This window comes from Natator depressus, chromosome 14 (genome assembly GCF_965152275.1).
Source record: "Natator depressus isolate rNatDep1 chromosome 14, rNatDep2.hap1, whole genome shotgun sequence".
NCBI lineage: Eukaryota > Metazoa > Chordata > Testudines > Cheloniidae > Natator > Natator depressus.
Window position 1 is genome coordinate 25562517 of NC_134247.1, and position 14463 is coordinate 25576979.

General features: G+C 51.6%; 1 protein-coding gene across 7 annotated transcripts in view; it reads left to right on the plus strand.

Moving 5' to 3' along the window:
• Positions 1-13411, plus strand: part of MYOCD (myocardin) — a 92336-nt gene extending 78925 nt beyond the window's left edge. For 4 of the 7 annotated variants that reach the window (XM_074971159.1, XM_074971166.1, XM_074971164.1 and 1 more), the window contains 3 exons: positions 4659-4772; positions 6791-6848; positions 9854-13409. In XM_074971159.1, coding sequence (XP_074827260.1) covers positions 4659-4772; positions 6791-6848; positions 9854-10413 — 732 coding nt within the window. In that variant the 3' untranslated portion in view covers positions 10414-13409. Of the gene's footprint in view, positions 1-4658; positions 4773-6790; positions 6849-9853 lie in introns of all 7 variants that reach the window. The other 3 variants (XM_074971160.1, XM_074971165.1, XM_074971163.1) reach the window with 3 other exon arrangements.
• Positions 13412-14463: the final 1052 nt, after the last annotated feature.

The following is a 14463-nucleotide window of genomic DNA, read 5'->3' on the forward strand; positions in this document are numbered from 1 at the left end:
GTGAGTCAGCCCCCATCCCTGAGCCATTCACAGTGCTGATGCTGTGTATTTGGTTTGTCGTGTGTTGGTGCTCCCCTGCTATTCCCGGGCGGGGGGGGTGTGACAATCAGTGCTGCCAGTGCCCCCAGCTTTACGGGGGAGTGGGTTCTGGGCCCTGCTGCAGGAGCTCTCACCCTACACTGCCCGTCCCTGCCCAGCAATGAATGCTGTCCCCGCGACAGCCCCAACCCAGACTTCAGCCCCTCTCTGCTCCTCCTTTGGGTCTTGCCCCTTCCAGGCTTGGGGGCTGCAGCAGGGTCCCCTCTCCCTGTTCCAGGCTAGGGAGCTCCAGGTGCCCCTCATCCCCCTCTGCCCTGACCCAGGCGGGAGCTGAAAAGCGGAGGGAGGGGAAGAGGAACCCTCCCTTCTCCGTTGCTCACAGGGGGAGAGGCAGGAGGGGGCGGGGCCACCCGGAGCAGCTGGGTTCTTTATCTCGCCCTCCCTTCCTGTGAGAATGGCTCTGGCTGTTGAGGGGAGAGGGAGGGGGAGCTCTGCCTGCAGCAGATCTGATTGGTTGCTCACCCCCAGAAGGTGGGCTCATCACAGATGGCTCCCGTACCAGCCAATCCTGTAACAGCAAAAACATTGCAAGAGCTGGGGGTGCTGTGGGAGTGACACGGGGAAGGGGGGCACTGTGTGTGTGACAGGTGGGGGAGGCCCACTGTGGGGGCGATGGGAAGGGATGCACTGTGGGGGTGACACAGGGCAGGGGGTGCTGTGGAGTGACTCTGGTGGGAGGGCCATTGTGGGGGTAACGCTGGCAGGGTAGGGGGCTTGTGGGGGTGACAGGTGGGGAGGAGGAAGCTGTGGGGGTGACAAACCCAGGGAAGGGGACCCTGTGGGGGTGACAGGCAGGGGGGAGGGGGCTCTCCGTGAACCCCCCTGTTCAGGGAGGCTAGCCCCCTGTCCTGCCCCATCCTCCCAAGGCCCCCTCACTCTTGCCCACCAGAGCCAGAGGAGCCCCAAGCCACCCACTGCGGCCGGAGGAGCCCCAGACGGTTGGCCTGCCCTTCCCTGAGTGCTGACCTGCGCACCTGAGCCACCACAAGTCCCTGCTCATCTGCCCAAACCGCCCTGAATGCTCTGCCTGAGCCACCCCAAGTCCTGGACAGCCAGAGGAGCTCTGAGCCCTGCTGGGTCCTGGCCCCAGGGCCATGGCAGGAAGCATTAGCGGAGGCTTAGCCTCCCCCAGCCTCCATTACACGCCACCCATGAGGCCCTTTGGGGGTGACAGGCAGGGGAGGGGGAAGTTGTGGGGGTGATACAGCCAGGGAGAGGGGGCCCTGTGGCGGTGGCACAAGCAGGGTGAGGGTGCGCTGTGGGGGTGACTTAGCCAGGGAGGGGGCACTCTGGGGGTGACAGGCAGGGAGGAGAGGGCGCTCCAGCGGTGACACCAGCGGGGGGAGGGGGCGTTCTGGGGTGACAGGGAGGGAAGACTGGGGGGTGACTCTGGGAGCAGGGCACTGGGAGTGACGGGCAGTGGGAGGGAGAAACTATGCAGGTTGCAAAGGGAGCAGGAGACTGTAGTGGGTGACACAGGGCACAGGAGGGGGCAGTAATTTGGGTGGTGGCACAAGCAGTGGGAGCTGGGTACTGGAGGAGGTGACACAGGCCGTGGGAGTGGGGTAATATAGGAGGTGACACAGGCAGCAGGATCAGGGCAATATTGTGGGGTGTCACAGGGAGCAGGGTTGTACTGTGGAGAGCAACAGAGTTGCAGCAGGGAGCAGGTGTAATTATTGGGTTCCTCTGTACCCAAAACTCCTAGGGTGCCAGTAGCCTTCAGCAGCTAGGCCTTGTAGCCCAGCCTTGGAGGGTCCCATACCCACTCAGGCATGTGACTAAGGGAAAGGGGTTTACTAGGATGGCAGGGAAGGGGCGAAGGTGCAAATACCCAGGTACAGAGGCTTAAACTGTTACAGTTCAAACTGAGCAATAGCAGTGTGTGAATGGGGCTTTTAAAGCCTCGTGCCTGGGGTGCCCTCTCCATCCAGTCTCTATTCCAGCAAATAAGCATTTGGGGGTTACCAAGCCAGGCTTCGTTCGTGACTCTCATAGGGCCACTCTGCACTGGCTCCCTGGCCAGCTTCTGTCGCTCCATATAAGGCACACACAGACCTGCAACCAGCTGCGATGTCCAGCAGTCACAGCCGGTTCCACAAACAGCTCTGTCCCCTTACCTGGCCTGGGGAAGGGTATGTGCCATGGGGCATTGTAGTCCTCGTCTTTATAGCTCCATTGCACAGGATTGTACCACATGGAGCAGCAGGGGGAATGGCACAGGGGGCCGGGTCGTACCCTGGGGAGCAGCAGGGGGGAATGGCACAGGGGGCCGGGTCGTACCCTGGGCAGCAGCAGGGGGGAATGGCACAGGGGGCCGGGTCGTACCCTGGGGAGCAGCAGGGGGAATGGCACAGGGGGCCGGGTCGTACCCTGGGGAGCAGCAGGGGGAATGGCACAGGGAGCCGGGTTGTGCCCTGGGGAGCATGAGGGTCATGGCATAGGGAGCAGGGGCACAATGTCATCATTTTAATTTCCAAAGTGGCCTCTAATCATCGCCTTTATTTCAGTGTCTCTTGTGTTTGCACTCAGGTCAACTCTGCATGCCCAGCTGTGTGTGTGAATTAGGAGTGTCTGACTCTCCTGAATTGCATGTGCAGATGTCAGCGTTTGGGGGCATGGAACATTTGCAAGCCCAAAATTTCCGATTGACACCATTTGGCAGGGTGGGTGGAGAGAGGCTGGGGCTGCATATCGGGTGCCGTGGGGGGCACCTCACCCTACCTCTGCAGTTCCAGTCTCTGGCCACATTCTCCTCACGTGGCTAAAAATCAGACACCATAACCCAGGCCAACCTATAAACAATATAACCAGGGCAGCTCTTCTGTCTTCTCAGCTCCCTGTCCCACAGCAACCCCCTCCTCTGCCCTGATGTGAGCGAGGCCATTGGGAAGGTTCTGAGCCTAACTGTGCTTGGCGTGAGTCCTTCCCAGCTGGGGCTGCCTCTCAGATCTCCAGCTGGGATGTCACACTAGTGCCGGGGGTCCTCACCTGAGGAGGGCGTGTAGGACAGAGCAGCATTAATGACCTGTGCTCTCTGTGAGATGGATCTGAGCCATTCCTCTTGATTCCCATTCGGGGTGTTGATGGGTCACTGAGAATCCTGGTGAAGAAGGAGCTCCAGCTGCTGCTGCTGGGATATGTGTGCATCACTCCCACACTAATCAACACTCCCAGAAATAACACTGCCTGCCACAGTCATGCTGCACCTTGCCATGATAACACCATGGGAACAGGGGAGACAGAGCCAGTCAGCAGGGGCAGAGCAGTCTTGGAGCAAAGTAGAAGGAAAGGGAAAGGAATTTGTTATCTGCAGGGAGGGGGTTGGTAGCTAATCTTTTCACAGATTCATAGACTTTAAGGCCGGAAGGGACCATTCTGATGTTGTCTGGCCTGCTGCATAACAGGCTGCATGCAGAATGCTACTCAGTCACATTCATTGGCAAGAACCCAGAACAAAATGAGCAGGTGTTCTAGCAAGTTTCCCTCAGAACCTCTACCAAGAAACTCATCTTTGAGTTGCAAGATTCCTGCTAGGCCAGTGCGTGAGCCCCTTCTAAGCAGAAGACACCACTGGTTCTGTAAATGTTCTGCGTCTGTTTTCTGAAGTGGTGAAATGGGTGGGATTAGAAAAACTGCAGGATAAAACCTGTGCAACTCATTCCCTTGTGGCTTAATCCGGCCTCACAGTATTCTTCTCACCATTTACTTAGGGCGAGTAATTGGGACATTTAAAACAGAAACAGTTTTTCCATGATCATCAGAAGTGAAGGGCAGGAGATTTCAGGCTGAGGGGGGTCAAGTATGACAGTTTTGCAAGGATGCCCTAACCCATGTAAACCAGATCTTCAGAGAAGGTCCAGAGAATTGACCCACTGTGCCTCTAGAGACCCTTTGACAAGGGGCAGTACAGATGAGTGCTGGGGTTACTGCATTTCCTAGCTGGAGCATTGTCCAGTGATTCAGACAATTGAGTCATACAGTGGAATTTGGGTTGGGTGTCAACAAACAAGCATTGCACTGATTAGCATAAGACCTGGTCAGGATCAGCTAGGGCTGCTGTAAGAAGGGAGATAAGGGCAGGAGAGGTGGGTTCATGCACCAGTAACGCGGTATCTTTGGTAACCTTGCTGTCTATGTTTGGCCAGTATTTTTCACCAGCATATTATTTTGCCTGGTTTTGCTCTTCCTCTTGTTCTGGTGTAGGAATGGTCAGAGCTGAGCTGAACGGAGGTGCTGAAAGACAAACTGCTCAGGGTCACCTCATGTTAAAATGCACAGGAACTGTGCATACAGACAGTCCTGAATGGTTTCCTCATAGCTAGGGGAACTCATAACTAGTCTCCTGAATTGATCTGTCCTGCCCCCAGGCTTGATTTTTCCCTCACTTAGTCTGGTTTGGCACTGGTGTAATACCACTGACTCCAGTGGAGTTACTTCTGGTTTACACTGGGGTGAGAGGCGGCTTGGGCCCCAAATAAAGGTAGCAAGAAAGGCAGAGAGGAGCATAACCTTTTGCCTGTGGATTGATTACATTTCCCTATATTTCCCCCACGCAGATGACTACGCAGGCAGGTCAAAAGTTTTCTATTCCATCCCCAAGTTTTTGTAAGTCAAGCCCAGCCCTCTCGGAGGTAAAGCAGCCTCCATCCTATGCGGATGCAGTGAAGCAGGTAACTGCATGGTTTTTATTTTCTACAGGAATAGGTTTTACCATTTTGATCTTGTTTTGTTTTGATTGAGTTTTATGGAAGTAGCAGCTGTGGCGATTACAGCACATCGCCTGGTCTGTGAGTGAAGCAGGCACATTGGATGTGTACGAGAAATAGCTTGAACTGACATTTTAGGCCTAAGTGCACAAAAGGCATTAGGTGCCTAGAAGATCACTGTGATCCACAAAGCCTGAGTTGGGTGCCCAGGCTCCCTGTCCATTGAATGGGGAGAGTGAGGCACCTTAGACTGCAATCCACAAAAGCCAGCACACTAGGCATGAGCTAGCCAACGGGAGAGGCCAATGACAGGGGTACATGGTCAGAGGTAGGTGCAAATGCTCTCTTGGCACTCGGTGCCTGTGCTGTCAGCAAGAATCCCAGAGGGAAGGAGAACAGTGATAACCCCAGAACTGTCAGCCTAGTGGTTAGGGGTCTTACCAGGGATGTGGAAAGCTTTCCCCACCCCGGTTCAAGTCCTACTGCTACCTGAAGGGGGTATTCTTTTGTGTGAGCTCACCTGAGGGCCCAGCCAGTAGAGGTGGGTAGCCTCTGAGTGTGCCTGTCAGACGGGGTCCCGCATGTGACTTAGGCGGCCAAGCACCGCTCTTCCCCCAGTTTGTGAATTTGCTCCGGGGCGTAGGTGGGAGATCAGCACCCGGATGCCCACAGGGGGCCAGATGCACATGCCCAGCGGCAGGAACACAGGCACTAGGGAACTTTTACTGCAAACTCTTAGGCGCTGAGTAACCCTAGGCACCTATGGGAGCAGCTGGAGTTTTGTGCATTGCAGTGCTCCAGAAACTGGGCCTTAGCTGCCTAACCCCTGTTGTGCATCCAGGCGTTAGCTGCTAAACAATTGTCTCAGTGTGACAGAAAAGCATCAGACTTGATTTGACTTGAATACTGTGCTGGTGAAGGTGCTAGGCTGACAGCTCTGCAGACTGATGCCCTGGTCAAGCAGAGCAGAAGGGGCTAGTGATACGGAGAGCTCCAGTTTTTGGTGCCCAAGTTGAGACACCTCAAATGGATGTGAGCTCCAAGCGGTTGGGGGTGCTCAACACTGTTTGGAAACTTGGCCCCTTTGAAGTGTCCCGACTTGGGCACACCAAATCACTAGTCACTTTGGAAAATCTTGGCTCCTGTAGTTAGACCCAGAGCAAGTACAAGTTTGGCCTGCTCTGCCCCCTGCCAGAGTGCCTCAGCCTTGTGCCTGAGGTGGAGGGGGTAGCTCAGTCTCCGTCGTCCGTTTCATCCCTGGCATCTCATGAGACTGCAATCAGGGTGCCACTTAGTGCCAGCAGTGATGGTGGATAGTAGTTCCATTGGTAACTAGACTGAGACCACCAAACTCATCCTACGTGGGCCATTGGATAGCACTAAATATTGGCATATAATGGCTGGGGGACAAGGAGTCATTTTGTATTTAAATCAAAGGAAACAACAAGGAAAGTGCATTTCATCAGCAAGGCTCAGCTGGACAGCAGGGGGATGAGGGCATGGGGGAGCAGGCATCTTCTGGGGCAAGCACTGGGTGTGCTGGGCATAAGAGTCCCAGGGAGACTGTGTGCACCCAACTTGGTCCTCAGGCTCCTGAAGCCCAGCTGCAAAGCAGAGGCTGATTTAAATGGTTGTAATAGATGGCTGTGCAGCGACCATGGAGCCTATGAGCTCAGTTCTACCTGCAGGGAGGGACAGAGACCAGCTCATTGCTCACTAGCCACAGCAAATTAGGAAATCGGGAGCCAAGCACATCCACACTGCATGGAGAGTCCTCTTGGTCCCAGGGATCCCCTTTGTCTTCCCCGTCTCTGGATGCCAATCCCAGTCACACGTTGGGGTTTCAGCATACTCTTCAGCATAGCATGGGATCTCACCTTTCCAGCACTCTAGGACTAGCAAAGCTGCATCTTGTGCTCTGGCCCCTGGCCTGAGAAACCGCTTCTAACCCCCTGCTCTCCTCTTGTGGTGTTTTGCTGCAGCAGATGACTCGAAGTCAGCAAATGGACGAGCTCCTGGATGTGCTGATTGAGAGTGGAGGTAGGCAGAGATTTGATACCTTACACACAGTGCCCTTGCTGGAAAAGCATGCTCAGCGCCGTGGTGACCGTGAGAGCCCCATTGGAGCAGCCTCTTTGAGGCTAACATCTTGCATTGGCTTTCCCTGAGGAAGGAATGGCTGAGGCTGGTTTTAAAGCTTTGTTTTCCATTACACAAGTGGAGCAGTGCTTTGGAGGCGCCCTGCACATGTCCACCACTGCTGGGGAGCTTTGCTTTTAACAAATCCTCATGTGCATTACTGTAACCACTTTCCTGTGGAGAGCTTGTCCTGTGGTTATCAGCCATACCCATTCCCTAGAGAGAGAGCACCGCCCGTGCCCATTCCCTAGAGATAAAGCACCGCCCACGCCCGTTCTCTAGAGAGAGAGCACCGCCCACACCCGTTCCCTAGAGAGAGAGCACCGCCCGCGCCCGTTCCCTAGAGAGCGAGCACCACCTGTGCCTGTTCCCTAGAGAGAGAGCACCGCCCATGCCCATTCTCTAGAGAGAGAGCACCGCCTGCGCCCGTTCCCTAGAGAGAGAGCACCGCCCACACCCGTTCCCTAGAGAGAGAGCACCGCCCGCACCTGTTCCCTAGAGAGAGAGCATCGCCCGCGCCCGTTCCCGAGAGAGAGAGCATCGCCCGCGCCCGTTCCCTAGAGAGAGAGCACCGCCCACACCCGTTCCCTAGAGAGAGAGCACCACCTGTGCCTGTTCCCTAGAGAGAGAGCATCGCCCACACCCGTTCCCTAGAGAGAGAGCACCGCCCGCACCCATTCCCTAGAGAGCTCTGTCTGTGCCCATTCCCCACAAAGAACAATGATCCTGTGATGCTTTCTCAGGGGGCCCAGAGCTGTTAGTCACTGTGTGACCCCTCTGCTCCAGCTAGAGAGAGATTTGCTGGTGCTAAGTTGCTACCGATGCCAAACAAACTTCTCGGGGCTCTGTCAGCCCTTACTTTGCCTTACAGGTAACACTTGTGCACTGCAGTTCCTGAGCCCCCTCAGAAACCATTCCCCTGGAGCACCCAGCCCCTGCCATTGGCCACTCACAGAAATTATCTTGCTATCTCCAACTAAGAATTCACGCTTTGCTTAGTATTACAGCCCAGAGGTCTTCATATGATCTAACAGAGAGGTTTATTAAGAAAGATTGAGATTTCAATGATATAAAGAAGGGTAATGAACACAGAAATGGTTACAAATAAAACAGAGTGTAACACACTTCTAAGAGACAAACATAACTTTAGCAGGTGAAAATCTTGGTCTCAGATAAGCAGCTTACCTAAAGCAACCTCTCAGCATCACCAGCCACCATGGCCAGGATCCAGCTTTCATGGATACAAAAAGTGCTGTCCTATTTGCTCAGCAAAGGGGGACACCCTTCTTACAGTCCAGTAAGCCTTGGCACTGTATCCTTTGGAAGTGTGCCCCCAGATAAAGGTCTTCTCCTCTGCTGTTTCCTCTCCCAGGAGCTGAAGCCATGCAGCTTTCTTAGCCTATTAACATGTTCGTCCCTTTTGCCTCCGATGCAAATGTAATTCCCATTGACTTAGACTTGCTTTACATCTGAGACCTATGCAGCCAGGTAAAGCAACATTCCTTTGTCTGTGTTGATAACCTCTGTTATCAGCCCTGCCCAGTTACCTAGTGTAAACCTATTTTTAGCACATACATACAACTTCTTGAAGAACACCTGTTACAGACATCTCATGATGCTTATGCAGACCAATAGAATATAAGCTTTCATTTGATACCTCATATGACAGTCTTTAGAGATAAATACTATGCCAGCCATGTGCTGGTTACAATGACTCTGTCAGGCCTGGCAGGTATTGCTGACACGGAGTAGTGAACCACTAATGGCTTTTGAGTCACACAGTGCCCATTTTCCACACTCATTTACCATGGCCATGTCTAGGCCAAGCATTGCCTAGGCCCATCCCTTTGGGGAACACTAATTATGCCCCTTGTCCACACATACGAGCTACAAAGATGCATTATCTGCTCTGATGATGGCCTATAGGGCCATTGTCTGTACCCTGTCCATATGCCAGTGCCTATCGAGAAAGCATCATTGATGCTTAGCTGTCAGTTGGCTTCCATACTAGGTAATCAAACTTTAAAAGCATCTCCTGTCACTCGCTCCTTAGATGGGCTGGCTCCGTGTTCTCGGGCATTGCTGATTATAACGTTCCATGAGTAGGCCTTGTGGTGACTTTGGAAGCTGAGCAGTTGAGGGCTGGTACTAGCAGAGCCCTGTATGACATGGACAAACCAGGCCATTTTGGGGTGATTTGACAAGAAAGCCAAGGACCCAGGTGTCCTGTTTACAAAGGGTCAGAGCAACATTCTGATCCTGAGTCACCCCGAGCCTGAGAGTCCGTTGGGCCATCCACTCAGTGCCGCACTTTCCCCACATACCCTGGGCTGGCTCTCCTTTCACCAGTGAGACCATGCTGATCCGTGTCAGTAGCAACAGTCCCAGTGCACTCTCTGTCCCAGCACGGCCGAGAGCTAACTGGGTCTCTTAGCAGAGGGTTGTTGCAAGGAGGCAGTTGAAGGAGGACAGTGTGATGGGTTTTCACATGTCTCTGGGGAACTCCTCCCATGCACAGGGGCATGTATTGGAAAATCAAACTCATGGGCAATGTAGGCTGGCATCCTTGGCGGCAGCATGACTGCAGATAAGAGGATAAGTAGTACAGGGCTAAGCCAGGAAGAGCCTTGCAACTGAAGACAGGCAGTTTGTGTTTGATAAGCTGGAGAAAAGGGAGCTGGTGGATGGATGTGAAGTGTGTGTGTGGGGTAAATGGTGCAGGGAGGAAGGAGGACTTGTTGGAAGATGTCCGTTTTTGCACTGATAAGGTTGGGGGAACCCTGAGAGGAGCAAAACGGTGGGGTAGGCTCTGAGGGAAAGCAGGTAGTCAAAGCATGTGGCCAGTGCAGATGGCTCAGGCTGTTACATGGCGTGGGTCTAATCTCTCCATTTCCTTTTGCAAACAGAAATGCCAGCCATTGCCAAAGAAGATCGTTCCTGCCTCCAAAAAGTACCTCAGATAACGGTGTCTTCAGGGAACACCAGCACTTCACTTCCAAAGGCCTCTGCTCCGTTTGAACATGTTTCCTCAGCCCAACTCTCATTTGACCACTGCACAGGCAGCAATGACACTCACCTCGAAGTCTTATTAAATTCCCAGAGTCCCCTGGGAAAGGTCAGCGAGATCCCCCTCCTGAAAATGGGCGGTGAGGAGTCTCACTTTGAAGGGCTGATCGATGGGTTTTCCAGCAAAGTTGCAGATGAACTTCTGACATCCCAGGAGATTCCTCTCTCGCCCATGGAGACCCAGCTGTCACCCTCCTCCACTGAAGGCTCCGGTTTACAAATGAGTTTCACTGAATCGCCCTGGGAAACGATGGAATGGCTGGATCTTACCCCACCTAGCTCAGCCACTGGCTTTGGCTCTTTCACCACCACCGGGCCCAGCCTCTTCAATATAGATTTCCTAGATGTTACTGATCTCAGCTTAAACACCACCATGGACCTTCACTTACAGCAGTGGTGAAAGGTGGGGGCACTACAGATGGGAATGTACAGCAAAAGCAGCCAACCACAAGTCCTTTCATTAAACAATAGAACCAACAGGAACTGAGTCCTGGCCCAAAGGGCTAATGTGCGAACCAGTCAGGGGAAACTGGAGTATTTTTCCCAATACATAATTCCTCTCCTTTTTCAGTGACTAAGAATTGTCAGCACAATGACGCTGAGCCTTTATGTTTCACACCTATGTGGCTATTGATGCCTTTTAAAAATTAGACTTCTCTAAAACATTTTTTTATACTTTTTCAGTTTTAGCAGCCATTCACATGAGAACTGGAGTAGCTCGTGACATATTGTGTGGAAAAGAGACCTCACCTGGGAGGAAGCATGAAAGCATCCAGAACAGGGTCCAAGGCATTGCTACTGAAAGCTGCCTCATCTCCTTTAGGAAATACTGCACGGCACATCTTAGCCATGGAGAAAGGCCCAGTTTGGTCAGAAGTATTGTGGGTAGCTAGTGCCATGCTGTCTGCCCACCACAGTGACAAAACACACTGCACTGTACAGCCAGGTTCACCTCGCTCTGCTTCCAGTCTCCATTCCAATTAGTCATTGATCCAAAATGGTTTTGAAGCAAAGTCCCCATAGCACAGACAGCTGCTGTCCAGTCAAGGGCGGGGAGTTGTGCCATGTCAGAGATGTACCAGAACTCATGTGAGCACATCTCATATGGTCACTTTTAGTGAGTGAAAGCCAAGGCGTGTTCCATGCTGCACAGTTACATTTTATAATTTAACCTCAAAGAAGCCCACACCACAGATGTCCTGATACCTGACTCCAGCTGCTCAGGTTGCTCATAGAGCTACTGAAAGAACCCGATGCACTGACAGAGCTGTCAATTTCCTACTGATGTGGTATAAGTAACTGGTGTGGTATAAATATGTCTCCAGCAGGGGACAAGGAGTATGTTGAACCAGGAAGTAAACAAACAGAAGCTCTGGGGGGAATCCCTTGCACTTTTCTCTGCAGTATAAGAAACCTGAGGATGAACCTCTCCTCAACCCTGAACTTGCAGGGAACCCTGAGGGTGGGGGAGAGCCACAGAAATTCAATTGCAATAAATAGCCCCTCCTGTGTGTTCCCCAAGAAATGCAATGGGTCAGAACAGGCCCTTAATTGCGGCTGGAGTTTGTGTGACCATCTGCTTGTGCAGTCTATGCTCCCTATGCCAGCCCTCCTCCCTGCCATCCCTCTCCCCTTCGCACCTCTCTCCCTCCATTTTCTGAGTTTACTGCTGCCCCACCAGTTGCTCTGCTCAGAGCAAGGTCATCCAGAGAACAGCTGTGAATCCACAAGGCTAGAGGAGCTCGTTCTTCCCAGTTCATCAGAGATGGATGCTTTGCTGCAGCACTGGCTGCAGTAGGAAACCACCTGCCTTTCTCCTCTGAATCACGGTGCAATATTGTTCACTGGGCTCCCCGGTGACAAACGGCCATCTTGTCACCATTTGGCTTCCACCAAAGAATCTGATGTCTACTGTTTTAGGGATGCATCTACGTTTTTAGGAATTACCTGTCAGCTGTTTTGCAAAAGTAAATATTGTTGCTGACAAAGATTGTTAAAATATTTACAGCCCGCGTGTATTTAATATTTGTGTTACTGGAAGGGCAGCACGCTGGCCATGCAGTCATTTGGGGAAGAGCCCAGTGCAAAGGGACTGTGGGGGGGGGGACACTCCCATGTGGGCAACTTGCTGAAGATTTGTTGGAGCCTGAGGAGGAGTCTCTGCAGCCCTCTTTGGCCTCAGTTGATGAGGTATTATGTTGTTGCATGTTGTATAAAGAACATGTTAGTAGCTTTTTAAAGTCACTATTTAAAGCACCACTTTTCTATTGTACAAATGTTCACCAGACACTGGTAGCTAGAACAATCACAAGTTGCGATTTGTTAAAAGAATTTCTTTTTTTATAAGTGAGCGATTTTAGAAACCATTCCATGGTGAATTTTAACAGCACTTGAATCCAGAGTAGTTTAGCTGCTGCACTGCCTAAATGTACAGGGCTTCCCAGATAGTTTTCTCCTCTCGACAAATGTATTTCCTTATTTAAAGTGATGCTGTCAACTTAAAACTTATAAACAGACACGTTTCCTCAGCTATGTTACCAACAACACCTTCATTATTAAATACCCTCTTGTCTTGTCACTCTCTCTGCTCTCAGATTGCTGCTTCATTTTGCTCAGCTGGGACAAGGACAGCCACTGAATTCAGTGTCCCGGGGTGCCACCTGGAACTGAGGTACCACTAAGCCCCTTGACCCACCAGCCTGGGCTCCCTCTCACACTGTGCTGTGGTGACAAGCTGCAAAGCCCTCCAGCCTGCACTTTCATCAGCATTCACACACATAGGGACACACCCAGCTGCAGTTACACGCAGGCTCTCTAACCACCAGCTTCCCAGCCTAGGACCCCAGAGCAGTACCATCCTGCCCTGGTCAAATCTGGTCAGTATATGGGTTTAATATCTGGTCTGCCTCTCCCTCAATGTGAAGAGAACAGTGCACACTTGTGGTAACCAAGCAGAGATTTTCCCCAAGCACTCCAGTCAAAGCTTACTGCTTTGGATTAAAATATAAAATAAGTCTTTAACTACAAAAGATAGATTTTAAGTGATTATATGTGATAGCAAACAGAGCAAAGCAGATTACCTAGTAAATAAACAAAATGCAAACTAAGGCTAAGATACTAGGAAGATAGAATATGAATTAGCAAATTCTCACCCAGCCTGATGGGACAAGCGGGCTGCAGATTCTTATGGGACAAGCTGCACTTGCATTGCAGCTGGGAAGCCCCAGGTCTCTCATACACAAACTATAAATCCCTTTAGCCTGAGTCCAGCACTTCCCCCAGTTCAATCTTTGTTCCTCAGTGTTTCCAAGTGTCTTCTTGTGTGGAGAGTGAAGAACCACAGATGATGTCACTCCCTGTCTTATATAGCTTTAGCATATGGTGGGAGCCCTTTGTTTCAAAACTTGATTCCCAGACCAGTTTGTGGAAAAATGCTGCCATCCCAAGGTGGAGTCCAGAATCATGTTTTCCTGGTCTTATGTCCTTGTAGAGTCATATCAGCCATTACTTACAGGCTAGCTGGAGCATTCTCAGGAAGGCTTATTGTTTTCCCTAATGGCTCATTGTCCTGAATAGGCCCTTCCCAAAAAGCTATCTAGACTGAAAGCATCTTGTCTAGTGGGCATTACTCAGGTGTAACTACAATTGAAGTACAGATACATAGTTTTGTACAGGTTTTGTTCAATATCTTCATTAATGATCTGGAGGATGGCATGGATTGCACCCTCAGCAAGTTTGCAGATGACACTAAACTGGGAGGAGTGGTAGATACGCTGGAGGGTAGAGCTAGGATACAGAGGGACCTAGACAAATTAGAGGCTTGGGGCAAAAGAAATCTGATGAGGTTCAACAAGGACAAGTGCAGAGTCCTGCACTTAGGACAGAAGAATCCCATGCACCGCTACAGACTAGGGACCGAACGGCTAGGCAGCAGTTCTGCAGAAAAGGACCTAGATGTTATGGTGGATGAGAAGCTGGATATGAGTCAACAGTGTGCTCTTGTTGCCAAGAAGGCTAATGGCATTTTGGGCTGTATAAGTAGGAGCATTGCCAGCAGATCGAGGGACGGGATCATTCCCCTCTATTCGGCATTGGTGAGGCCTCATCTGGAGTACTGTGTCCAGTTTTGGGCCCCACACTGCAGGAAGGGTGTGAACACATGACTTATAAGGAGAGGCTGAGGGAACTGGGGTTATTTAGTCTGCAGAAGAGAAGAATGAGGGGGGATTTGATAACTGCTTTCAACTACCTGAAAGGGGGTTCCAAAGGGGATGGATCTAGACTGTTCTCAGTGGTAGCAGATGATAGAACAAGGAGTAATGGTCTCAAGTTGCAGTGAGGGAGGTTTAGGTTGGATATTAGGAAAAACTTTTTCACTAGGAGGGGGTGAAGCACTGGAATGGGTTACCCAGGGAGGTGGTGGAATCTCCATCCTTAGAAGGTTTTAAGG